Source organism: Hyla sarda, chromosome 2 (genome assembly GCF_029499605.1).
Source record: "Hyla sarda isolate aHylSar1 chromosome 2, aHylSar1.hap1, whole genome shotgun sequence".
NCBI classification, from domain to species: Eukaryota; Metazoa; Chordata; class Amphibia; order Anura; family Hylidae; genus Hyla; species Hyla sarda.
Window position 1 is genome coordinate 323,087,095 of NC_079190.1, and position 27,417 is coordinate 323,114,511.

At 43.5% G+C, this 27,417-nt stretch overlaps 1 protein-coding gene and 1 long non-coding RNA gene across 2 annotated transcripts; one reads left to right on the forward strand and one right to left on the reverse strand.

The window, feature by feature from the left end:
- Window positions 1-3,387: 3,387 nt before the first annotated feature.
- LOC130356392 (uncharacterized) lies at window positions 3,388-16,229 on the forward strand. The gene is made up of 3 exons (XR_008888870.1): window positions 3,388-3,622; window positions 12,207-12,321; window positions 16,045-16,229. It is a non-coding gene; the product is annotated as an uncharacterized LOC130356392 (long non-coding RNA).
- On the reverse strand, window positions 8,701-12,247 carry LOC130356390 (protein spinster homolog 1-like). The gene is made up of 2 exons (XM_056557876.1): window positions 12,116-12,247; window positions 8,701-10,292 (listed from the first exon to the last, which is right to left on the reverse strand). Exon 2 carries the CDS (start codon window positions 10,219-10,221, stop codon window positions 8,752-8,754), a length of 1,470 nt encoding a protein of 489 aa, XP_056413851.1. The 5' UTR covers window positions 10,222-10,292; window positions 12,116-12,247; the 3' UTR covers window positions 8,701-8,751.
- Window positions 16,230-27,417: the final 11,188 nt, after the last annotated feature.

The following is a 27,417-nucleotide window of genomic DNA, read 5'->3' on the forward strand; positions in this document are numbered from 1 at the left end:
TCAACCTATAACCCTAATGAGTCCCTACTGAGTTGATCCAGGGGAAGGCAAAAAACCCTCATACTAGAGGTAAAAATTCCTTCCCAACTCCAAATATGGCAGTCAGAATAAATCCCTGGATCAATGTCCTGTCCCTATAGATCTAGTATACATAACCGGTGATGTTATTATTCTCCAAAAATGCATCCAGACCCCTTTTAAACTCTTTCACCATGACCACCTCTACAGGCAGAGAATTCCACAGTCTCACTGCTCTTACAGTAAAGAACCCCCGTCTGTGCTGGTATAGAAACCTTTTTTCCTCTAAACGTAGAGGATGGCCCCTTGTTATAGATACAGTCCTGGGTATAAATAGATCATGGGAGAGATCTCTGTACGGTCCCCTGATATATTTATACATAGCTATTAGGTCGCCCCTAAGTCTTCTTTTTTCTAAACTAAATAACCCTAATTCTGATAATCTTTCTGGGTACTGTAGTCCTCCCATTCCCCGTATTACCCTGGTTGCCCCTCTCCAGCTCCACTATATCTTTCTTGTACACTGGTGCCCAGTACTGTACACAGTATTCTATGTGTGGTCTGACTAGTGATTTGTACAGCGGTAGAATTATTTCCTTGTCGTGGGCATCTATGCCCCTATTGATGCACCCCATGATTTGATTTGCCTTACACTGGTCACTGGCCATGATTTTTTTTTAAATAACTGTTTATTTTAATTTTTTCCTGAAGAAAAAACATTTTCAAAACATTTTATACATACATAACATAAAAATTAAGAAAAAGAAGAATGAAAAAATACAGGCATGTTTCCAATATGTAATCAGACAGAGCAAATGAAGCTACATTGTTGTGATATGATTGTACTGATAATTATCTGAATATATTTTATCTAGTGTAAAAATGTATACCTAAAGACTAGATGGAATATATATATATATATATATATATATATATGTAAAATAATTCCAGCCAAACTACATCGCTTATATCCCGACATATGTCCTATGCACCCCATGATTTTATTTGCCTTGGCAGCAGCTGCCCGACACTGGTCACTACAGCTAAATTTACTATTAACTAAGACTCCCAAGTCCTTTTCCATGTCAGTTGTCCCAAGTGTACTCCCATTTAATACATAATCCCAGCCCGGATTTTTCTTCTCCATGTGCATTACCTTACATTTATCAGTGTTGAACCTCATGTGCCACATCCCAGCCCAAACCTCCAACCTATCCAGATCCATTTGTAATAGTGCACTGTCCTCTATAGTGTTTACCGCTTTACAGAGTTTAGTATCATCTGCAAAGATTGCTACTTTACTATTCAACCCCTCTACAAGGTCATTAATGAATATGTTAAATAGGACAGGACCCAAGACGGACCCCTGTGGTACCCCACTAGTAACAGTCACCCAATCAGAATAATTACCATTAATAACCACCCTCTGTTTCCTATCACTGAGCCAGTTACTTACCCACTTGCACAAATTTCCCCCAGCCCCACCCATCTCATGTTATGCACCAACCTTTTATGTGGCACCGTATCATATGCTTTGGAAAAAAAACAGATATACGACATCCAGCAATTGCCCCTGGTCCAGTCTGGAGCTCACCTCCTCATAAAAGCTGATCAGGTTAGTTTGACAGGACCGATCCCTCATAAAGCCATGCTGATATGGAGTCATACATTTATTTTTATCAATATATTCCAAAATAGCATCTCTTAGAAAACCCTCGAACAATTTACATACAACAGAGGTTAAACTAATAGGTCTATAATTCCCGGGGTCACCTTATGTCTCCTTTTTAAATTTTGGCACCACATTTGCCATGCGCCAGTCCTGGGGAACAGTCCCTGTTACTATAGAGTCCCTGAATATTAAAAATAGGGGTCTGTCCATTACATTACTTAATTCATTTTTAGAACACGGGGGTGAATGCCATCTGGACCTGGTGATTTGTCTATTTTGATTTTTTGTAGGCGGCACTGTACTTCTTCCTGTATTAGACAGGTGACCTGTAAAGGGGAGTTTACCTTATCTCGCTGTCTTTCACCTGGCATTTCATTTTCCTCGGTGAATACAGTTGAGAAGAATTTGTTTAATATATTTGCTTTTTCCGGATCCCCGTTTAACCCCTTAAGGACTCAGGGTTTTTCCGTTTTTGCACTTTAGTTTTTTCCTCCTTACCTTTTAAAAATCATAACCCTTTAAATTTTCCACCTAAAAATCCATATTATGGCTTATTTTTTGCGTCACCAATTCTACTTTGCAGTGACATCAGTCATTTTACCCAAAAATGTAACTTTTGGGGGCTTCCGTTTCTACGCAGTGCATATTTCGGTAAAAATGACACCTTATCATTATTCTGTAGGTCCATACGGTTAAAATGATACCCTACTTATATAGGTTTGATTTTTTCGTACTTCTGGAAAAAATCATAAATACATGCAGGAAAATTCATACGTTTAAAAATGTCATCTTCTGACCCCTATAACTTCTTTATTTTTCCATGTACAGGGCGGTATGAGGACTCATTTTTTGCGCCTTGATCTGAAGTTTTTATCGGTATGATTTTTGTTTTGATCGGACTTTTTGATCACTTTTTATTCATTTTTAATGGTATAAAAAGTGACCAAACTACGCTTTTTTGGACTTTGGAATTTTTTTGCGCATACGCCATTGACTGTGCAGTTTAATTAACAATATATTTTTATAGTTCGGACATTTATGCACGCGGCGATACCACATATGTTTCTTTTTATTTACACTGTTTTATTTTTTTTATGGGAAAAGGGGGGTGATTCAAACTTTTATTAGGGAAGGGGTTAAATGACCTTTATTCACACCCATAGGGACCTATAACACTGCAAACACTGATCTCTCATCCTGATCACAGACGTGTATTAACACGCCTGTGATCAGCGTTATCGGCGCTTGACTACTCCTGCCTGGATCTCAGGCACGGAGCAGTCATTCGTCGATCGGACACAGAGGAGGCAGGTAAGGGCCCTCCCGGCAGGGGCGGACATATCGCCTGTGCAGCCGGTTCAGCTGCACAGGGGCCCAGTGTGAGAGGGGGCCCGCTGCCCTCTCCAGGTCCGGCCCCAGAGGCGAGCATTAGGCCACATACCACCGCATACTCCCCGACCACAGCAAGTTTGACAGCACCCGGATGGACGCTGCGTTCAACCACCCCTGCAGCCAGTGGTGTCTCTAGGGGGGGCCAGAGGGGGCCACGGCCCCCCCCACATCATGATTGGCCCCCCCCCTTGTGCCCCCCCTAGCAGCAGTAGGTCACTAGCAGCTCTCATGGCCCTCAGAGGGGTACAGCTATATCACCAGTAAGGGGCCCGAGCCCCCGCTGCACCCCCCGCCCCCCGGAGCCATTTACTCCGGCATCCTTTTATTTAATAAATCTTCAGCCAGCAGCCCTGTCACCACGCAGGGGCCGCGCTATGCAGACTGGGAAGAGCAGACAGGAAGCTCCTCCCCCTCTCTCACTCCCCTGTATGCTGCTGCTGGACCTTGTGGAGCAGGCCTGCTGTGTGTATACAGGCCCGGACACCACCAGTATGGAAGACTTACCTGCCCAGTGCCCACTGCTGATGCTGCCCTTTTAAAGTAAGTAACTTGCTTGGGGGAGAGGGGGGAAGTTGTAGTTCGGGAGACAGTGGGAGGTAGTTCAGTGTTTCCCAACCAGGGGGCCTCCAGCTGTTGCAAAACTACAACTCCCAGCATTGCTTTGGCTTTATGAGCATACTGGGAGTTGTAGTTTTGCAACAGCTGGAGGCCCCCAGGTTGGGAAACACTGATCTATCTATCAATCTATTATATATCTATCTATCTCCTATCTATCAATCTATCTATCTCATATCTATCCATCCATCCATCTATCTATATCCATCTATTTATGCATCTATCTATCTATCTATCTATCTATCTATCTATCCTCATATCTATCTCATATCTATCTATCTATCTATCTCATATCTATCTATCTATCTTATATATATCTCATATCTATCTATCTCATATCTATCTATCTCATATCTATCTATCTATCTTATATATATCTCATATCTATCTATCTCATATCTATCTATCTATCTCATATCTATCTATCTCATATCTATCTATCTAGCTATCTCATATCTATCTATCTCATATCTATCTATCTAACTCAGATAGATGAGAGATAGATATATAAATAGATATGAGAGATAGATAGGTAGATGGATGATATATATATATATATATATGTATGTATCTATCTATATATATATAAATATATATATAGATAGATATGAGATAGATAGAAAGATAGATAAATAGATGATATATAGATAGAGCGATGATATATAGAAAGATACATAAATAGATGGATAGATAGATGATAGACAGATCGATAGATAGATGATAGATACATAGATATGATATAGATAGATGATAGATAGATATGATATAGACAGATAGATAGATATATTAGATAGATAGATAGGAGATAGATGGATATGATATAGATAAATTTATATGATATAGATAGATAGATCAGTTTCCCAACCAGGGGGCCTCCAGCTGTTGCAAAACTACAACTCCCAGCATTCCTTTGGCTTACTGGGAGTCGTAGTTTTGCAGCAGCTGGAGGCCCCCCTAGTTGGGAAACACTGATCTATATCAATCATCTATCTATTATCTATCTATCTATCGATCCCAAAAAAAAAAAAAAGCAAGAGACCAGCAGCACACAGAAAAATTAGTGCAAAAAAGGTGGAGATTTATTGCATTATCCCAGTGTACAAAAGAAGCGACGTTTCAGCGACCTCTTGTCGCCGTTCTCATGGAGCTTGTACACTGGGATAATGCAATAAATCTCCACCTTTTTTGCACTAATTTTTCTGTGTGCTGCTGGTCTCTTGATTTTTTCTAGTACAAGTGACCTCTCACCAAGGTCCACACCCAGCGTGCATTTTGGTTTTCTTCATTTTGTTGTGCTGCTCTTCTGGAGTTTTTTTTTTTTATCTATCTATCCATCTATCTCCTATCTATCTATCTATCTATCTATCTCATATCTATCTATCTATCTATCCATCCATCTATCTCCTATCTATCTATCTATCATCTATCTCATATCTATCTATCTATCTATCTATCTATCTCATATCTATCTATCTATCCATCTATCTATATCCATCTATTTATGTATCTATCTCATATCTATCTATCTCATATCTATCTATCTATCTATCTATCTATCTATATCCATCTATTTATGTATCTATCTATCTCATATCTATCTATCTATATCATATCTATCTATCCATCCATCTATCTATATCCATCTATTTATGTATCTATCTATCTTTCTATTTATCTATCTATCTCATATCTATCTCAGATAGATAAGAGATAGATGAAAGATAGATAGATAGATAGATAGATGATATATAGATATATAGATAGATATGAGATAGATAGAAAGATAGATTAATAGATGATAGATAGATAGATGATAGATATGATATAGATAGATAGGAGATAGATGGATGGATAGATAGATAGATGATTGATAGATAGATTGAGCAGTGTTTCCCAACCAGGGGGCCTCCAGCTGTTGCAAAACTACAACTCCCAGTATGCTCATAAAGCCAAAGACATGCTGGGAGTTGTCGTTTTGGAATAACTAGAGGCCCCCTGGTTCGGATACACTGATCTATCTATCTATCTATCTCATATCTATCTATCTCATATCTATTATCTATCTATCTATATATCATCTATCTATCTATCTACAAAACTAAAGATCCAGCGGCACTCCCAGATAAGGTGCAAAAACAAAGTGTTTTATTCCCCCATGTATGTGTGACGTTTCGATAGCATCCCGCCATCTTTATCATACGTACAGTTGTACATTCTGTAGTCTCTGTGACATCACTGTGCTTCATAATAAACTGTGACATCACTGGGCTTCATAATAAACTGTGACATCACTGGGCTTCATCATAAACTGTGACATCACTGTGATTCATCATAAACTGTGACATCACTGTGCTTCATAATAAACTGTGACATCACTGTGCTTCATCCTGTAATTTGATGTCACTGTGTATAACAACCCTGTAGTGACATCACAGTTTATTATTCTTGAATGCTGACTTCACTGTGTATATTTTCCCGGTACAATGACATCACTGTATAGTTACCCTCTACTGTGACAACACTGCGCTTATTAACCCTGTAGTGGCAAAACTGTTTATTGTCCCTGTACAGAGACATTACTGTTTATATTAACTCTGAACTGTGATGTCACTGTGCATATTTACCCTGTATTGTCACTCGCAGTGCAAGGTAAATATGTACAGTGGCATTAGGGTATACAGGCTTAATATATACAGTGATGTCACAGTGCAGTGTAAGTATCAACAGTGATGTGGCAGTATAGAGATAACACACAGTGATGTTATAGTTCAGAGATAATATACACAGTGATGTCACAGTACAGGGATAATACACACAGTGATGTCACAGTACAGGGATAATAAACACAGTGATGTCACAGTACAGGGATAATATACACAGTGATGTCACAGTACAGGGATAATATACACAGTGATGTCACAGTACAGGGATAATACACAGTGATGTCACAGTACAGGGAAAATACACACAGTGATGTCACAGTACAGAGATAATACACACAGTGATGTCACAGTACAGGGAGGGATAATATACACAGTGATGTCATAGTACAGGGATAATACACAGTGACGTCACAGTACAGGGATAATACACAGTGATGTCACAGTACAGGGATAATTCACAGTGATGTCACAGTACAGGGATAATATACACAGTGATGTCACAGTACAGTGATAATACACAGTGATGTCACAGTACAGAGATAATACACACAGTGATGTCACAGTACAGAGATAATATACAGAGTGATGTCACAGTACAGGGATAATAGACAGAGTGATGTCACAGTGCAGGGATAATACACAGTGATGTCACATTACAGGGATAATACACACAGTGATGTCACAGTACAGGGATAATACACAGAGTGATGGCACATTACAGAGATAATACACAGTGACGTCACAGTACAGGGATAATACACAGTGATGGCACAGTACAGAGTTAATACACAGTGATGTCACATTACAGGGATAATACACAGAGTGATGGCACAGTACAGAGATAATACACAGTGATGTCACAGTACAGGGATAATACACACAGTGATGTCACAGTACAGGGATAATACACAGTGATGTCACAGTACAGGGATAATACACACAGTGATGTCTCAGTACAGGGATAATACACAGAGTGATGGCACAGTACAGAGATAATACACAGTGACGTCACAGTACAGGGATAACACACAGTGATGGCACAGTACAGAGTTAATACACAGTGATGTCACATTACAGGGATAATACACAGAGTGATGGCACAGTACAGAGATAATACACAGTGATGTCACAGTACAGGGATAGTACACAGTGATGTCACAGTATAACCATCTCACAGCCGGACCACCATGTAATTTCAGCAGAAAATAAAGCAGGGCCTCATGTTCAAGTTTCGCCTAAGGCCTCACAAAGTCTAGAGCCGCCTCTGGTCGGCCCTACCATGGGACCCGGTGGGACCATAAGTCCCAGGTGGCGCTTTTCAAATTTTTTTTTGTGCCTAGTAGGTTCCTGGTAGGGTTGGTGCCACCGCTGCTCACTGTTCTAAAGCAGCTGCGGGGTATAATAGCGCAGTGGGCACTTTAGACAGTGAGTCTGCCTCCGGCCAACCGGGGTCTGACGTGGGACGTCGCACAAGTGGCGTACTTCGGCAGACCCGCTCAGGAGGACGTCAGTGACGTCACTCGTCAGGCCGCTGCCGGAGAGGAGAAGCACTGTGCAGGGCAGGTAAGTGTGTCTCTGTGTGTGTCTGTCTGTGTGTTTGGGGGGGGGGGGGGCTATGGCTATCTAATGTGAGGAATCTATGCTACCTAATGTGGGGAAACTATGTTACCTAATGTGGGGAATCTGTGCTACCTAATGTGGGAAAACTATGCTACCTAATGTGGGGAAAGTATGCTACCTAATGTGGGGAAGCTATGCTACCTAATGTGGGGAAACTATGTTACCTAATGTGGGGAATCTGTGCTACCTAATGTGGGCAAACTATGCTACCTAATGTGGGGAAACTATGTTACCTAATGTGGGGAAACTATGTTACCTGATGTGGGGAATCTGTGCTACCTAATGTGGGGAAACTATGCTACTTAATGTGGGGAAACTATGTTACCTAATGTGGGGAATCTGTGCTACCTAATGTGGGGAAACTATGTTACCTAATGTGGGGAATCTGTGCTACCTATTGTGGGGAAACTATGCTACCTAATGTGGGGAAACTATGCTACCTGATGTGGAGAAACTGCTACCTAATGTGGGGAAACTATGCTACCTAATGTGAGGAAACTATGCTACCTAATGTGGGGAATCTATGCTACCTAATGTTGGGAATCTATGCTACCTAATGAGTAAGTGACACATGGAGGGGGGGTGCTGGACAATTGATGTTTTGTGGGGGAGGGGGCACAGGCACATTCTTTGCACAAGGGCCCTCTGCTGTCTGTGTCCGCCCCTGGGTAGAGAATAAGGGGTAAAGTGGAACATAGAACAAATGCAGTTATTTTTTTCTTAATTTTTTTTAATGAAGTAAACGAGATAAAGGTAAGCAATGACTTTTCCTCAGTCTGAAGCGCAGTCCTCATCGGCAGGAAGCAGTGAGGAGGAGGAGGATGACGGAGGTTCTGATTCCATCTCTGCTTCTTTTTCGTCCCTCTCTATATATAGGGCCGTGGCCATGAAGAAGGCCCCTCCGATGACTGCCATTATGGTGCAGGTCATGAGGGCATACTCCAGGCTGCGGTATTTCAGAAGAGGGGATTTCGCATATCCTCGTTCGTAGGTGTCAGATATCAGGCCGATGAGGTACGGGCTGCCGGCGTCACCTAGGAGGTGATAGATTGTCATCTGCACGGCCAGGGCTGAAGATCTCCTCCACGGAGTTACTACTTTTAGTATAATGTCAGATATGAGGGTGAAATTTACTGACAGAAGCGTCTCTCCGATGAAGATGAAGATGTTGGTGGCAACGAGGCTGATGTTGCCAAAAGTCAATGCCAACAGAAGAAAAGGGGCAGAAAGCATCATTGCGCATCCACACACAAGCGGGTCCGCCCGTGGGTTGGATTTGCGATATCTTTTACTTATCTCTGACCCTGCTACAACTCCCAGAATGCCGGAAACGACTGTAACCACACCAAATATTAGGATGTCGTGATAGTCACACGGTTCAGCGCGGCAAGGGTCCTTCTCTTGTAGGAGTGTTCGTGCGTGGGTCAGGTATGACGGACCCCATACACCTATGGCTCCCACTATGAAGGATACAGCCGTCGATCCCATGGTGGTTAACATGAAGCTTCGATTTTTAAATAGTTTTTTCAGATCTGTCGCCCATTTGGCAAACTTCTGGGATTTGTTGTTCTTCTTCCCGTTTGTAGTCATTCTTGGAAGCTCCTTTGTGACCAAAATCATCAAAGCCACAGCTATGAGGCCCAGGCCAGGGGTGACCCGAAATGCCCAGTGCCAATCGCCCCTTGCTGCATCAGTCACTTTGGGCCCGATGATGTATCCTAGTCCGCAGCCTACAGGTATGACGGAGTAAAACACGTTCAGCATGCGGGTCCGCTGGTCACTTGTAAAAAGGTCTGCAATGATGGAGGGGGCGATGGTGCAGAAAGTCGCCTCTCCGGCTCCAACCAGTCCACTCGTCAGCAGGAAGAGCAGGAAGTACCCATCAGGGATGAATGACAGGGTAAGTGTCATGCTCAGCCAAACGATGACTCCTGCGCAAACAGTATATTTCTTATTACAGTGGTCGCCCAAATATCCGGCAATTGGTGCGACCAGCACGTAGCTTCCAATGAACAATGTATTCAATAAGCCGGACAGACTAGCATTGGTGTCATATGCTTTCTGTATATAAGGCAGCACCCCCGCCACGCTGGAGCGATTTGCATAGATGAGCAAATTAACAAAGGCGAGGATCACTACGGTGATGATGGAACGTGCGGTGGACATCACGCTTAGAGATGGCAGGTTCTGCCTCTCAGGGATATTGCCCTTTTCTACATCCATATCACTATGGTCCTCCATTGCTTCTTCCTCCTCCTTCAGCAATGGGTCTTGTGGAAGAGGCCATGGTCACAGGTCAGAGCCTGAAAACACTAGAGAGAGAGAGATAAGTGAACACATTAGACAACATGTCATCATTCCTGCCATTATACAATAGATCCTTCATACAGAGCAGAAATGTCCAGCACAGAACCACAAGATAACACTAAGACCATGGCAGCCTCAGAAGAAGACGCTTCTCTATAAGTGTTTTATATGGAGACGTCTTCCCTTATGTCTGATAACCCTTAACCTGTACGGTCCTAGTAATATCTGATAACCCTGAATCTGTCCGCTCCTAGTAATATCTGATAACCCTGAATCTGTCCGCTCCTAGTAATATCTGATAACCCTGAACCTGTCCGTCTCCTAGTAATATCTGATAACCCTGAACCTGTCCGGTTCTAGTAATATCTGATAACCCTGAACCTGTCCGGTCCTAGTAATATCTGATAACCCTGAACCTGTCCGGGTCCTAGTAATATCTGATAACCCTGAACCTGTCCAGTCCTAGTAATATCTGATAACCCTGAACCTGTCCGGTCCTAGTAATATCTGATAACCCTGAACCTGTCCGGTCCTAGTAATATCTGATAACCCTGAACCTGTCCGGTCCTAGTAATATCTGACAACCCTGATTCTGTCCGGTCCTAGTAATATCTGATAACCCTGAACCTGTCCGGTCCTAGTAATATCTGATAACCCTGAACCTGTCCGGTCCTAGTAATATCTGATAACCCTGAACTTGTCCAGTCCTAGTAATATCTGACAACCCTGATTCTGTCCGGTCCTAGTAATATCTGATAACCCTGAACCTGTCCGGTCCTAGTAATATCTAATAACCCTGAACCTGCCCAGTCCTAGTAATATCTGATAACCCTGAACCTGTCCGGGTCCTAGTAATATCTGATAACCCTGAACCTGTCCGGTCCTAGTAATATCTGATAACCCTGAACCTGTCCGGACCTAGTAATATCTGATAACCCTGAACCTGTCCGGTCCTAGTAATATCTGACAACCCTGATTCTGTCCGGTCCTAGTAATATCTGATAACCCTGAACCTGTCCGGTCCTAGTAATATCTGATAACCCTGAACCTGTCCGGTCCTAGTAATATCTGATAACCCTGAACCTGTCCGGTCCTAGTAATATCTGATAACCCTGAACCTGTCCGGTCCTAGTAATATCTGATAACCCTGAACCTCTCCGGTCCTAGTAATATCTAATAACCCTAAACCTCTCCGGTCCTAGTAATATCTGAGAACCCTGAATCTGTCCCAGTAATGGCGGATTATAAGGGCTTGGCTGTATGGTTACTAGGCCATGTGAACTTCATACTGTAGATACAATTGGGCTATTCCGCTATATGCATTTACTAATAATGAACCTACCCCACCTCATTGGGATCTATCCGTACCCTATATGACTTTCTGCCACTAGTTGATTTGAAAATTTTCCCTTTCGGAGTACCCGGAGTATTTCTATTGTTAGTACACACAGAATTCTATTATATAATATTATATTTCTGCCCTAATCTTTCTGTTATTCTTTTACTACACCACCAAATCTTTCTCATAGACTTATATCTTTTAGAACTTCATGAATTAGGACTCTTTTTCTTGGGGGCTTTTTTGGGCATAATTGCATTTTAGCAGTTTTGCAAGAAAAAGTTCTGGTCATGATACTATATGTGCGTTTTATTATGTTTAATGCCTAAGCCAAGTATTGTCACAATGCTATGAGGAATATAACTTTTGTTATTTGTTTTGGAAATTAATTTCTCGTTTTTTTTTGCTAAAAAAAAAGCAACAACAATAAAAAAAAACTGTCAAACAAAAAGCCCTGTGTATGTATGAATAGAAGAGGCTGAGACTTACCTTGTGGTTCTCTCTTCAGACAAGGAACGGTCAAAATCTTGAATTCTCTATCGCAAATAGAAACTCTCTAGCAAAACACTTTGCACCACAGGTTGTGAATGCAAAACACACTGAAGAGACTGCAGCCGGCGCGCACCTCCTTGTACAGCTTACGGTGACATCATCACAAGCATGTGTGACATCACAAGGTTCTAAACCATCTTCAGGTATGTGTATATCTGTATAGTAAATGTGAGTAGCCATATTAGTCCAGTGATGCAGATTGTAATACCTTTTTTATTGGACTAACAGAATTTTGTAGAGACAAACTTTTGGGATTCCTCCCTGATAATTTATAAAGTCCTTTGATCATAAGTCCTTGGCTATTGGACTTGATAAAGGGAGGAATCCTGAAAGCTTGTCTCTACAAAATTCTGTTAGTCCAATAAAAAAGGTATTACAAGAGACTGCAACATATTTTTTGATTTGTGTATATATATATATATATATATATATATATATATAGTTCCAAGCGTGAGTGGGTGCCTCCAGCTAGGGTCCGTGTCAAGGATCCTGCATACGTAGTTCCAAGGAAAATGCTGTGGCACTCAAGGTATGGTGAAAAAATGAAAACTATTTATTCATCCCAAATGTGCAAAGAGCAACGTTTCAATGGTCTCACACCATCATTATGAAGCCACTTGATAATGATGGTGTGAGACCATTGAAACGTTGCTCTTTGCACATTTGGGATGAATAAATAGTTTTAATTTTTTCACCATACCTTGAGTGCCACAGCATTTTCCTTGGAACTACGTATGCAGAATCATGGACACGGACCCTAGCTGGAGGCACCTACTCACGCTTTAGGAGTACTGCTTTCTTCTTTGACATATATATATATATATATATATATATATATATATATATGTATATATATATTAATATACACCTAGAAATACATCAAGTACATAAAAACATCTTTTAGAAAAATATTTCTCCAGGCCTGCCGAGTATATCCCGAGTATATATACTTCACAGTGTCTTCTTAGTTTATATATTTTAATCTTTTGACCTTTTAACCCCACTAGGACCAAGGGCATCCTGGGACTTAAAGGGGTATTCCAGGCCAAAACTTTTTTTTATATATCAACTGGCTCCAGAAAGTTAAACAGATTTGTAAATTACTTCTATTACAAAATCTTAATCCTTTCAGTACTTATGACCTTCTGAAGTTAAGGTTGTTTTTTTCTGTCTAAGTCCTCTCTGATGACACCTGTCTCGGGCAACGCCCAGTTTAGAAGCAAATCCCCATAGCAAACCTCTTCTAAACTGGGTGTTTCCCGAGACACGTGTCATCAGAGAGCACTTAGACAGAAAATAACAACCTTAACTTCAGAAGCTCATAAGTACTGAAAGGGTTAAGTTTTTTTAATAGAAGTAATTTACAAATCTGTTTAACTTTCTGGAGCCAGTTGATATATATATAAAAAAGTTTTTGCCTGGACTACCCCTTTAAGATTGAACCGATTATTATTGATATATGTCATGAATGCATCAACGGTCAGATGGTCGGACGACCAAATGATGACCACATCGTCTACATACCTCCCATACCATGCGAGGCATGTGGAAAATGGATTGGTGTCAGAAAAACTGCTCCTCCCACTAAAAAACAAAAAGGTTAGCCCGAGCTGGTGATGACTTTGCTCCCATTGAAGCACCCGTGCGCTGCAAATAAAAATTGTTACCAAACATAAAATAATTGTGTTTTAACACAAAATCTACCACCTCAATAATGTAATGTCTCAAATCCACAGAATATTTAGTTAATCTCATCAGTATATCCGAGATAGCTGATAATGCCAGGTTTTGCAGAATACTGGAATAGAGCGATTCAATGTCGCAAGTAAGCCACGACAGGGAATCGCTTCATGTGAATTTAGTTCTTCAGACCAGGAGTTTACTGAAAATTCAGATTGTTCAGATACCACGGACACTAGCGGGGACTCAGAACCGCAATATGTGAACACTCACAAGAATCGCAATGCGAGAAGACAGTCAAAAAACGAGGAAGGCGCCGTGGCAGAATACATAGGAAGAAGAGCTTTGGAGCGTAACAAGGACAAACGGAAAAAGTAATAAAAGAGGATTTTCAAGTCATTAACATTTCTGCACAAATCATTACAGATGAAGAAACCTCGGTCCTGTGGAAAGGACTGGGTTTCTCTCCTACACATCATTTTGATGTTTATCGGACAATTTTGGATATAAAAAAATTTGTGAGAACTTTAACAGTTAAGAAACATTTTTTTGTGGAAAATGCTGATGAACCATCGGACCCACCTCAACTTTCTATAAACCCTGATTTACCACTAATGCATACGTTAGCAGAACAAATTGCTTTTAGAGATCTCTGTCTCCTTGAAAATAGTGGGATATCTATTTGTGATGAAGTGAATACTGCACATACCTTCTCCACTAAAAACCAAAATTTTTACCCCATACAGACCAGACCAGCAATTTTTGATTGGTTCCAGGACCTTATCATGAAAGATTTGGTTAATCTACAATCAAAAGTAATGTCCAATACAACTCGTCCTAATTTGAATAAAAAGGAGGCTGCTGCCATAATGAATGTAAATAAAAATAAAAATTTGACGATCCGATCCGCCGATAAAGGCGGCTCGGTAGTATGTATGGACACGGGACTGTATATCAATTTAAATGAAAATCTACTATCTGATGATAAAACTTACCTTAAACTTTGTGGGGATCCCACTGAACCTTTTAAAAAAGAACTGTTGACTCTGTTGGACGAGGGGAAAGCCAGATCTATTTTGACCCAAAAAGAAGTGGATTATATTTTCGTGCCTGCTCCAATTATTCCTATCTTCCACTCGCTACCCAAGCTGCATAAGGACCGATTCCCGCCGCCGATGCGTCCGATGGTGGCGGGGATCGGATCCCTTAACGAGCACCTATGTGAGTGGTTGGACTCACTACTGCAACCTCTGGTTATGCAATGCCCAAGTTATATCAAGGACACTAAGCACTTGCTAAAAATCATGGATGAATTCACATGGAGCGATTCTCTGTCGTGGCTTACTTGCGACATTGAATCGCTCTATTCCAGTATTCCGCAAAATCTGGCATTATCAGCTATCTCGGATATACTGATGAGATTTTCTAAATATTCTGTGGATTTGAGACATTACATTATTGAGGTGGTAGATTTTGTGTTAAAACACAATTATTTTATGTTTGGTAACAATTTTTATTTGCAGCGCACGGGTGCTTCAATGGGAGCAAAGTCATCACCAGCTCGGGCTAAGCTTTTTGTTTTTTGGTGGGAGGAGCAGTTTTTCTGACACCAATCCATTTTCCACATGCCTCGCATGGTATGGGAGGTATGTATTCGATGTGTTCATCATTTGGTCGTCCGACCATCTGACCGTTGATGCATTCATGACATATATCAATAATAATCGGTTCAATCTTACGTTTACCCACACATGGTGTAAAAGTGAAACCCCCTTTTTGGATGTCATATTATGTGGCAACCCTGATACAAATAAAATTGAGGTTGATCCTTACAGAAAAAAGATATCAGGCAATACCATCCTAAGGGCGAATTCATGCCATTCCAAAAAAACAGTAAGAGCCATACCAGTAGGTGAACTTTTACGAATTAAGCGGAACAGTTCTTCCGCCGAGATGTACCGCAGGGAAGCTGATGCAGCATGCACATGCCTGGCGGCTCGAGGTTACCCTGGATGGCTCTTGAAAAAAGCTTGGTCGAGAGTGGATCCTATGGATCGAAAATCCCTTTTTTACAAGTAAGCAACCAACTGAATCACAAGATTGTCCTACATTTGTCACCACGTACAGTTCAGAATTTAATGACATCAAACGCATTGTAATTAAACACTTACCTTTGCTATCAACAGATCCCACGGTAGGGGAGATTATAAAGTCAGGTGTGAGATTTGCAGCGAGGCGGGCACCTACTCTATCCAATCTCCTTGTTCCCAGTATGGTGGACACGGTGCTAATCCACTGGGTGGTAACACTAGCCAAGGGCTTCCACAAGTGCGGTAAATCGCGGTGTGTGGTATGTCCCTTTGCCGAAAAATGCCAGAAAATAGAAGGTACGGTGGATGGCAAATGCCATGTCATTCACAACTTTATAAACTGTGATAGCACTTTTGTTTTATATAAAATCATGTGCAAACAATGTCACTTAACATATGTGGGTTCCACCAAAAGGTCCCTTAAAAAACGCATGCAAGAGCACATTAGACATGCTGCTGGCCCTTTAAGCTCGAACATTTCTAACATATCTAAACATTTTCTAATATGTCATAATTCAGACACCACTTCCCTCAGGTTCTCAGGCATTGAGAAGGTGAAGCTAAATAAAAGGGGAGGTGACCATATTCGATCCCTCCACAATAGGGAAATCATGTGGATTTATCTTTTGAATTGCATTCAACCCCATGGTCTAAATAGCAAAACAGATTTAATATTACATTACTGATATGTCTCCGAATAATTTATCTGTGTTTGATCCCATGTTTTGGTTTTAATCACGCGCACATGTGATGTGGACCTATCCCTCCCCTTCCTGTGGAAATGGGGAAAATGCCCTGGAGTATATAAGGGTGCCTCATTTGAGGATCTACAGGCTATGAGTAAGGATCGATAGATCAGAAACGCGTCAGCCATGCTTGGGACCCCCCCTCTGTTTGTGCAATATTTCATATTTTTGATATGTTCACGGTTTGTCTGCCACCGTGAAGGCTTTTAAGGAAGAACCCTGAATAAAGACGGACGTTTTACTTCTACTTGCTGGCTTTTTTAGTATTTTATTTTAGTTTTATCCACTGTGCCAGGGATGAAAATTATTCCAAAAGAAACTAACTCAACTGTCTATGCTCCCCCGTTGCTCCAATATTGGTGTCCCGTGTCCCGCTAGAGACTGTCCGGGAATGCTGGGAGTTGTAGTTTTGGACCACCTGGAGAGACACTGTTTTGAAAACACTGCCTTAGTCAGTATTTTCCAACCTGGGGACTTCCAGCTGTTGCAAAACTACAACTCCCAGCATTCCCCTGACAGTCTTTAGCTGTCCAGGCATGCTGGGAGTTATAGTTCTGCAACAGCTGGAGACACTCAGGTTTGGTAGGTAGGTCCTTAGTCCATTGTTTTCCAACCTGGGTGCCTCCAGCTGACTCTAACTCCCAGCTTAAGACTGTCCGGGCATGCTGGGAGTTGTAGTTTTGCAACAGCTGGAGGCCCCCAGGTTGGGAAACACTAACTACGGCAGTGTTTTCGAAACATTGTCTCTCCATCTGTTGCAAAACTACAACTCTCAGCATGCTCGGACAGTCTTAAGCTGGAAGTTAGAGTTTTGCAGCAGAAGGTGGCATTTTGGTGGGTAGTTGGGCCCTTAGTCCAGTGTTTCCCAACCTGAGTGCCTCCAGCTGTTGCAAAACTACAACTCCCAGCATGCCCAAACAGCCAAAGGCTGTTTGGAAAACACTGGACTAAGGGCCTACCTACCAAATGTAACGTGGCCACCCACCTACCAACCAAACATATACCTGCCTACCTACCAACCAAACATATTACCTACCTAGCAAATGCTTTTCCTGCCTACCTAACAAACGTATACCGTATATACTCGAGTATAAGCCGAGTTTTTCACCACGATTTTTCGTGCTGAAAACACCCCCCTCGGCTTATACTCGAGTGAACTCTCCGCCCTCAGTGGTCTTCAACCTTGGCTGTCATTGGCTGTCCGGGCTTGCTGGGAGTTATAGTTTTGAAACCTCTGGAGGTCCGCAGGTTGAAGACCACTGCGGCCTTCGACATCATCCAGCCCCTCTCACCCCCTTTAGTTCTGTACTCATCTCCGCTCGGCGCTGGTCCGGTGCTGCAGGACTGTCCGGTGGGGAGGTCGTCCGGTGGGATAGTGGTTCCGGGCTGCCATCTTCATCGGGGGGGCCTCTTCTCCGTGCTTCGGGCCCGGAATAGTCACGTTGCCTTGATGACGACGCAGAGGTACGTTCATTACCAACGTCCCTCTGCGTCATCGTCAAGGCAACGCCTCTATTTCGGGCCCGAAGCGCGGAGAAGAGGCCCCCCGGTGAAGATGGCAGCCCGGAACCACTATCCCACCAGACGACCTCCCCACCGGACAGTCCTGCAGCACCAGACCAGCGCCGAGCGGAGGTGAGTACAGAACTAAAGGGGGTGAGAGGGGGCTGGATGATGTCGAAGGCCTTAGTGGTCTTCAACCTGCGGACCTCCAGAGGTTTCAAAACTACAACTCCCAGCAAGCCCGGACAGCCGATGGCTGCCCGGGCTTGCTGGGAGTTGTAGTTTTGAAACATCTGGAGGTCCGCAGGTTGAAGACCACTGTATCAGAAATTGACAAGCGGTGATGATGACAAGGGGATGATGAAGGGGGGGGGGGGGGATTATGACAAGGGGATGATGAAGGGGGGTGTGTGGGATGATGAAGGGGGGGTGTGGTATGATGACAAGAGGATGATGACAAGGGGATGATGAAGGGGGTGGGGATGATGACAAGGGGATGATGACAAGGGGATGAGGAAGGGGGTGTGTGGGATGATGACAAGGGGATGATGAAGGGGGGTGGGGATGATGACAAGGGGATGATGAAGGGGGTGTGTGGGATGATGACAAGGGGATGATGACAAGGGGATGATGAAGGGGGGGTGTGGGATGATGAAGGGGGATGATGACAGGCGGTGATGATGAAAGGGGGATGATGAAGGGGGGATGATGACAGGGTGATGATGATGAGGGTGTTAATGACGGGGTCTGGATGATGACAGGGGGGGATGATGTATTTCCCACCCTAGGCTTATACTCGAGTCAATAACTTTTCTGGGATTTTGGGGTGAAATTAGGGGCCTCGGCTTATATTCGGGTCGGCTTATACTCGAGTATATACGGTAACCTACCTACCTAGCGGCAAACCTTTTACTTGCCTTCCTACCAACTGAACTTACTACCTGCCTAAATAACTTGCAAACTTACTACTTGCCTACCTACTTAGAGAATGTTCTACTTACCTAATTTGCTACTTGCAAACGTACTATCTGCTTACCTAGCAAACATATTACCTGGGTGGGGTGGGGGGGGGGCCCAGGCATATTCTTTGCACAGGGGCCCTCTGTTGTCTGTGTCCGCCCCTGCCTCCCGGTGTCCTGCAAGCTGTTCGGGATGCCGCGATTTCACCGCGGCGGTCCCGAACAGCCCGACTGACTAGCCGGGATACTTTCGCTTTAGAAGCGGCGGTCAGCTTTGCCCGCCGCTTCTAAAGGGTTAATACCGCACATCGCCGCGATCGGCGATGTGTGGTATTAGCCGCGGGTCCCGGCCGTTGATGAGCGCCGGGACCGACCCCGCTTCATATCGCGGGAGACGGCGCAGGACGTAAAAGGGTTAAAGGGCCCACACTTTCATTTTTGACCTTTTTGCTATTTATCTATTTGAAACTTCTGGAGGTCCGCAGGTTGAAGACCACTGCAGCCTTTGTCGTCATCCAGACCCCCGTCATCATCCCCCCCCCTTCATCATCAAAGCCTGTCAATCCCTTCATCAGTGGTCTTCAGCCTGCGGACCTCCAGATGTTGCAAAACTACAACTCCCAGCATGCCCTTGACGATGACGCACAGGGACGTTCATGCGCGTCCTTGTGTGTCGTCGTCAAGGCAACGTTACTAGTCCGGGACAGGCACAGAGAATAGGGCCCCCCCGGTGAAAATGGACATCCCAAAACGACTAACCCTCCCCAGCATAGATGGCCCAGACCAGCTCACCCTTACTTCCCACCGAGGAGAGGTGAGTAGAAAACTAAAGGGGGTGTCTGGATGATGACGAAGGCCGCAGAGGTCTTCAACCTGCGGACCTCCAGAGGTTTCAAAACTACGACTCCCAGCATGCCCGAACAGTCGATGGCTGTCCGGGCATGCTGGGAGTTGTAGTTTTGCAACATCTGGAGGTCCGCAGGTTCAAGACCACTGAGAAGGGATTGACAGGCGGAGAGTTCAATCAAGTATAAGCCAAGGGGGGCGTTTTCAGCACGAAAAATCATGCTGAAAAACTCGGCTTATACTCGAGTATATACGGTAGTTAACCCCTTTACGACGCAGGACGTAAATGTACGTCCTGGTGAGGTGGTACTTAACACACCAGGACGTACATTTACGTCCTAAGCATAACCGCGAGCATCGGAGCCAGGGACCCGCCCGTAATGGCGGACATCCGCAATCCCACAGATGTTCGCCATTAACCCCTCAGATGCCGTGATCAATACAGATCACGGCATCTGCAGCATTGCGGTCATTAAAATGGATGATCGGATCGCCCGCAACGCTGCCGCGGCGATCCGATCATCCAGCATGGGAGACGGTGGTCCCCTCACCTGGCTCCGCTGCCTTCCCGGCGTCTTCTGCTCTGATCTGCCTTCCCGTAGACCAGAGCAGAAGATGACCGATAACCCTGATTAGTGCTATATCATATACATAGCACTGAACAGTATTAGCAATCGAATGATTTCTATAAATAGTCCCCTATGGGGACTATTAAAGTGCAAAAATAAAAGTAAAAGTAAAAAAAATTTGAAAAACCCCCTCCCCCAATAAAAACGTAAACTGTCCCATTTTCCCTATTTCAACCCCCAAAAAGTGTTAACAAAATATTTTATATACATATTTGGTATTGCGTAAATATCTGAACTACTTAAATAAAATGATAGTGATACCGTACGGTGAACGGCGTGAACGTAAAGAAAAAAAAAGTCCAAAATAGCTGCTTTTTTTATAACATTTTATTCACAAAAAAATTTATAAAAAATGGATTAAAAGTTTTATATGAGCAAATATGGTATCAATAAAAAGTACAGATCACAGCGCAAAAAATGAGCCCTCATACCGCTGCTTATACAGAAAAATACAAGTGCAACAGTAATAGAAAAGTATATTATCATGGGTATGCTTTTAATCATACTGACCCAAAGAATAAAGAACACATGTCATTTTTACCGTAAATTGTACGGCGTGAAAACAAAACCTTCCAAAATTAGCAAAATTGCGGTTTTCTTTTTAATTTCACCACACAAATAGTAATTTTTTTGGTTGCGCCATACATTTTATGGTAAAGTGAGTGATGGCATTACAACGGACAACTGGTCGCGCAAACAACAAGCCCTCATACTAGTCTGTGGATGAAAATATAAAAGAGCTACGATTTTTTGAAGGCGAGGAGAAAAAAACAAAAACGTAAAAATTATTGGCTTAGTCATTAAGGGGTTAAAGAACATTTTGGGGTTAGTTTTTTTCTCTTGGGCAATGAATCTTTCTGTCTCTATTTTTGCGGCTTTTATCAGTTTTTTTTTACATATTTTACATTTTTCTTATAGCTTTTTAATGCTTCTTCACTGCCGTCCTCTTTTAGTAGTTTAAATGCTTTATTTTTGTCATGTATTGCCCCCTTAACATTTTTATTCATCCATATTGGTTCTCTTTTATTTCTGACCCTTTTATTCCCATAAGGTATATACAGCTCACAGTGAGAGTTTAAGATATTTTTAAAAGTCTCCCATTTATTGTCAGTATTTTTGAGGACATTATCCCATTTTATATTGTTAAAGGGGTTCTCCGGTGCTTACACATCTTTTCCCCTATCCAAAGGATAGAGGCAGGGGCGTACCTAGAGTACTCTTTGTTTGGCACCCCCCCCCTACACCCCCTCCCTCCCCTCCCTCCAGGGGCGGACTGACAACACTCGGGGCCCCCGGACCAAAAAAAAGGCAAGGGCCCCTGCTAGGCTCTGCAGCTCGTCAATCTTCTGCAACGCCCCTATTCCACCCAAATCCCACACACAATAAATTAAAATGTATATATGTAAGAAACACTTTAACGTAGATAAATTTCCATGACCAATAATACTGGAATACAAGGAGTAAATATATACCACCACACAATAACTGGATAATACTGCCATACTGTTACGCCGAGCGCTCCGGGTCCCCGCTCCTCCCCGGAGCGCTCGCTTCACTCTCTCCGCTGCAGCGCTCCGGTCACGTCCTCTGACCCGGGGCGCTGCGATCCCGCTGCCAGCCGGGATGCGATTCGCGATGCGGGTAGCGCCCGCTCGCGATGCGCACCCCGGCTCCCCTACCTGACTCGCTCCCCGTCTGTTCTGTCCCGGCGCGCGCGGCCCCGCTCCCTAGGGCGCGCGCGCGCCGGGTCTCTGCGATTTAAAGGGCCACTGCGCCGCTGATTGGCGCAGTGGTTCCAATTAGGGTAATCACCTGTGCACTTCCCTATATTACCTCACTTCCCTTGCACTCCCTTGCCGGATCTTGTTGCCTTAGTGCCAGTGAAAGCGTTCCTTGTGTGTTCCTTGCCTGTGTTTCCAGACCTTCTGCCGTTGCCCCTGACTACGATCCTTGCTGCCTGCCCCGACCTTCTGCTACGTCCGACCTTGCTTCTGCCTACTCCCTTGTACCGCGCCTATCTTCAGCAGCCAGAGAGGTGAGCCGTTGCTAGTGGATACGACCTGGTCACTACCGCCGCAGCAAGACCATCCCGCTTTGCGGCGGGCTCTGGTGAAAACCAGTAGTGGCTTAGAACCGGTCCACTAGCGCGGTCCACGCCAATCCCTCTCTGGCACAGAGGATCCACTACCTGCCAGCCGGCATCGTGACACATACTGTATAAAACCACTATATACAGACCAGTATACTATAAAGGATCTGTATACAATATAAGTGATTATATACAGGACCATATGGCGGTAGATATCATCTGTACACAAGATGTGTATACCATATAAGTGATTACAGTTACATTTTGGGACTCACAATTACATCTTTTCTGATCAGCGGCATCCTCTTTCCTTTTCTTCTCCATCCGGATAATACCGCCATGTGGATCTCTTAACATCTGCAGGAAAAACATGTCAGACTCTGCATATATTCAGTGCCCTCCTCTACACAATCTTTCCATCTATAGGCCCACAAACTGTAATAATGCCCTCCTTGGTGTCCTGCACAGTAAAAGGGCAGGTAGGTAGGTAGCCAGGTAACCCCCTCTTTCCCATAGGTATATGCAGAGTTACACCACCCCCTCTTTCCCATAGGTATATGAAAAGCTACGCTACACCCCCCCCCCTATTTCCCATAGGTATATGCAGAGTTACACCCCTCTTTCCCATAGGTAAATGCAGAGCTACACACACCCCTTCCCCATAGGTATATGCAGAGCTACACCCCCCTCTTCCCCATAGGTATATGCAGAGCTACAACCCCCTTCTCCCTCCCTTTCCCATAGGTATATGCAGAGCACCCCCCCTCCCTCCCTTCCCTATAGATATATGCAGAGCACCCCCCCCCTCTCTCCCCCTTCCCTATAGGTATATGCAGAGCACCCCCCTCCGCCCCCGTGTGACGTCACGCTCCGCCCCTCAATGCAAGCCTACGGGAGGGGGCGTGACGTCACACGGGGGCGGAGGCGTGACATCAGACCCAGAGTGAACGTGCTCTGGGGACTGATTACAAACCGGGTGCCGCGTGCAAGATCACGGGGGTCCCCAGCGGTGGGACTCCCGCGATCAGGTATCTTATCCCCTATCCTTTGGATAGGGGAAAAGATGTGTAAGCACCGGAGAACCCCTTTAAGGGCTTCTCTGAGTTGATCAAATTTTGCCTTCCTAAAGTTCATTGTTTTTGTGGCCCCTCGCAAGATTCCCTTATTGAAGAACAAGTTATAATGTATTCTATTATGGTCGCTATTTCCTAGATATCCTTATACTTGCTCATTAGTTGCTCTATCAGGTCTGCTGATTAATAGTAAGTCTAGTAGGGCGCCCCCTCTTTGGGACAGATAATTGTCTTTTGCTATAGTAAGAAACCTGTTTCCTTTATGAGATTCACAGGTCTTAGTCTCCCAGTTTATATCAGGATAGGTAAAGTCCCCCATTATTATCACATCATTCTGATTTGCTGCCTTGTTTATTTGCCTCAGTAATTGATCTTCTGCTTCTTCCATTATGTTTGGTGGCTTATAACAAACCCCTATCCGAATTTTTTTATTTTTATCTCCATATATTTCTACCCATAATGACTCCACATTATCGTTCCCCCCCCCCCCCCCCCCCATATATCCTCCCGCAGTGCGGCCTTCAGACTGGACTTTACATAAAGAAAAACTCCTCCCCTTTCCGTTTTGTCTGATCCTTCCTGAATAGACTATAACCCTGTATTTTGACTGCCCAGTCACAGCTATTGTCCAACCAAGTCTCTGTTATACCCACTATGTCATAATCCTCCTCAGACATTATCAGCTCCAGTTCGTCAGTTTTATTGGACAAACTTCTGGCATTTGTCAACATGCAATTTAATGTTGTATGTTTTTTTTTCTTCTATGAAGCCTATCCCAATTAACTATTCTAAGCTCTCCCTCCGCTCCACCCCCAGGTACATTAATAAGTCCCCCCTCTCTATCTACACTATCTTCCCCCTCTATGTTGTAGGTTCCCTCCCCCCAGTCCCTAGTTTAAACACTCCTCCACCCTTCTAGCCATCTTCTCCCCAAGCACAGCTGCACCCTCCCCATTGAGGTGCAGCCTGTCCCTACGGTAGAGCCTGTAACCGACAGCAAAGTTGGCCCAGTTCTCCATGAACCCAAACCCCTTCTTCCTACACCAGCTTGTAAGACACTTGTTTACCTTCCTAATCTCCCGCTGCCTCTCTGGTGTTGCTTGTGGTACAGGTAATATTTCAGAAAATATTAACTTTGGAGGTCCTTGGCTAAGTTTGTGGCCTAAGTCCCCGAAATCATTTTTAAGGTCACTCCACCTACCTCTTACTTTGTCATTGGTGCCAGTATGTACCATGACTGCTAGGTCCTCTCCAGCCCCACCCAGTAACCTGTCAACCCGATCCGTGATGTGCCGAACTCGAGCGCCAGGAAGACAACACACTGTTCGGTGATCCCGGTCATTGTGACAGATTGCCCTGTCTGTCTCCCTAATAATTGAGTCCCCCACTACCAGTGCCTGTTTTTCCTGCCCTGCACTCCTCCCCCCCTCCTGGAGCAGACACCCCCCCTGCGGTCAGAGGCAGTATCTTTTCCCTCTACCCCGTTTCTAACTGTAACCCAGCTAACTGCCTGATTGTCCTGCACCTCCGTCCCACTATCCTCCCCGACCTCTACCCCAGAGAGTACTTGCTCAGTGAGCAGGAGACTCCGCTCCAAGTTGTCAATGCATCTCAGTGTTGCCAGTTGCTCCTCTAGATCCAGGATCTGGGCTTCCAAATGAACTCGCACACATCCTGCACAACAATATGCACCCTCAAACTGCTGTTCAAGAATCGCATACATTGTGCAAGATGTACACCGGACTGCATTTTCCAACATGGAGGCCATCTGTAGGTAGCTTTGCTTCCCTGTAGGTAGCTTGGCCCCCCTGTAGTTAGTTTGGACCCCTCTGTAGGTAGCTTGGTCCCCTCTGTAGGTAGCTTGGCCCCCCTGTAGGTAGTTTATTCACCCCCCCCCCCCCCCGTAGGTAGCTTCCCCCTTGTCAGGACTTGTCAATATTGTGACATCACAATACTCCGACCTCGTGATGGGCAGTCATCAGAGCGAACATGCTCCGGGGGCTGATGGTAACGGGGTGCTGCATGAAAGATCACGGGGGTCCCCAGTGGCTGGACCGCCACGATCAGGCATTTTATCCCCTATCCTTTGGATAGGGGATAAAATGTCTTAGCGCCGGAGTACCCCTTTAACAGAATATGCACTCAAGAAAAACTGGAGTCATTTAACAATTTGTAGAAAAAGTACACATTCTTTATTAATATATAATTCTAATAAAAATAGGAGGATATCCATCCGGGAAGGGGATGACAGTAAACCACCGGTATCACTCAGATATTACATAAGGTGCCTTGGTGCGTAACAGAGTAAATCTCATTGCAACAGGTGAGTAGCAGCATCAAAAAATGTAAACAGACATATAGTGCAAATAGTGTATACGATAGTGCATAAGGTGTATACTCAACCCTACATTGCTGTAAAACGGGCAGGATACTGGAGTGACAAACCTTTGTCGAGGGGTGGTGTCCTCCCAGCAGGTATCGCTATTTATATCCCCACAGACCAATCATTATGTGCCACATCATCATATATTAAATTAAATTAACACTACCTGGATGCAGCGTTATTCCGGCGCTCACACTGCCGCACATCCCGCCCCACCGACTTCCTCTCAGCTGACCGGATCACATGACACTGCATTCACACAAGTGAAGTATTAGCCCCGGGGCCGGCCCAATGCAAACTGCTATGTAACGTTTGATAAATGTAAAAAAAAAGCATAACATTGTATTAATAAATCAAATATGAGTATGAATAGTGGGGGACATGTATCATTATTTGTGTATGGTAGAAGCATTTTACCCCTTTTCCCAAATTCTAAATTATGTGCAGAAGCGCTAAATTTATCAATCAAGCGCAATGAGCTTCATAAATTGCGGGTAAATATAGTAATCTCCTAAATCCAATCTTTGGAAAATAGAATCGATGATTTAGAGCATCTTGCTACGTTAAGTCCAAGATGGCTTATATTTGCGCAAAAAAAACAGCTCTTGCGGCAACATTTTTTGTGTAAAGGAAAGTACTCAGTTAATAAATCCATGTGTACTATAGATTTCACTCCAAGGTACCCTGATTCAGCCACATCTGGAGGATATGCTGTACCAAAACGTGCGCAAAAAAATGCGCAAAAAAAAGGGCTTGCGCAAAATTTTGCACAAAAAAATACACACAAAACAGGGGTAAAATCTTTGATACATGTCCCTTAGTGTGTGTAAGTGACAGATGTGTGTGTATGTGATAGGAAAAGTGTGACATATGTTATAGAAGAGGGTTTATAGTACTAGCAGCAATTAAATACGTGGATAATTATAATTACAGTGCAAATTAATGTTATATTCACTATGTGCAAACAGTGTAAACATTTATAAAGATTATGATAAAGCCAATAAAATAATACATAAAGTGTGATGTGAAATATATATGTATATATATATATATATATATATATATATATTCATTGGGAATAAATAATAATTGTAAATATTGCACTGGTGAAAATTGGATATGAAAAATTATAAATATAAATAATTAAATAATCATGGAAATAAATGTAAATAATAATGAAATGGAAAATTTATAAAAAAAATCAACAAAATAATGATAAAAATAAATAAAAATGAAAAATA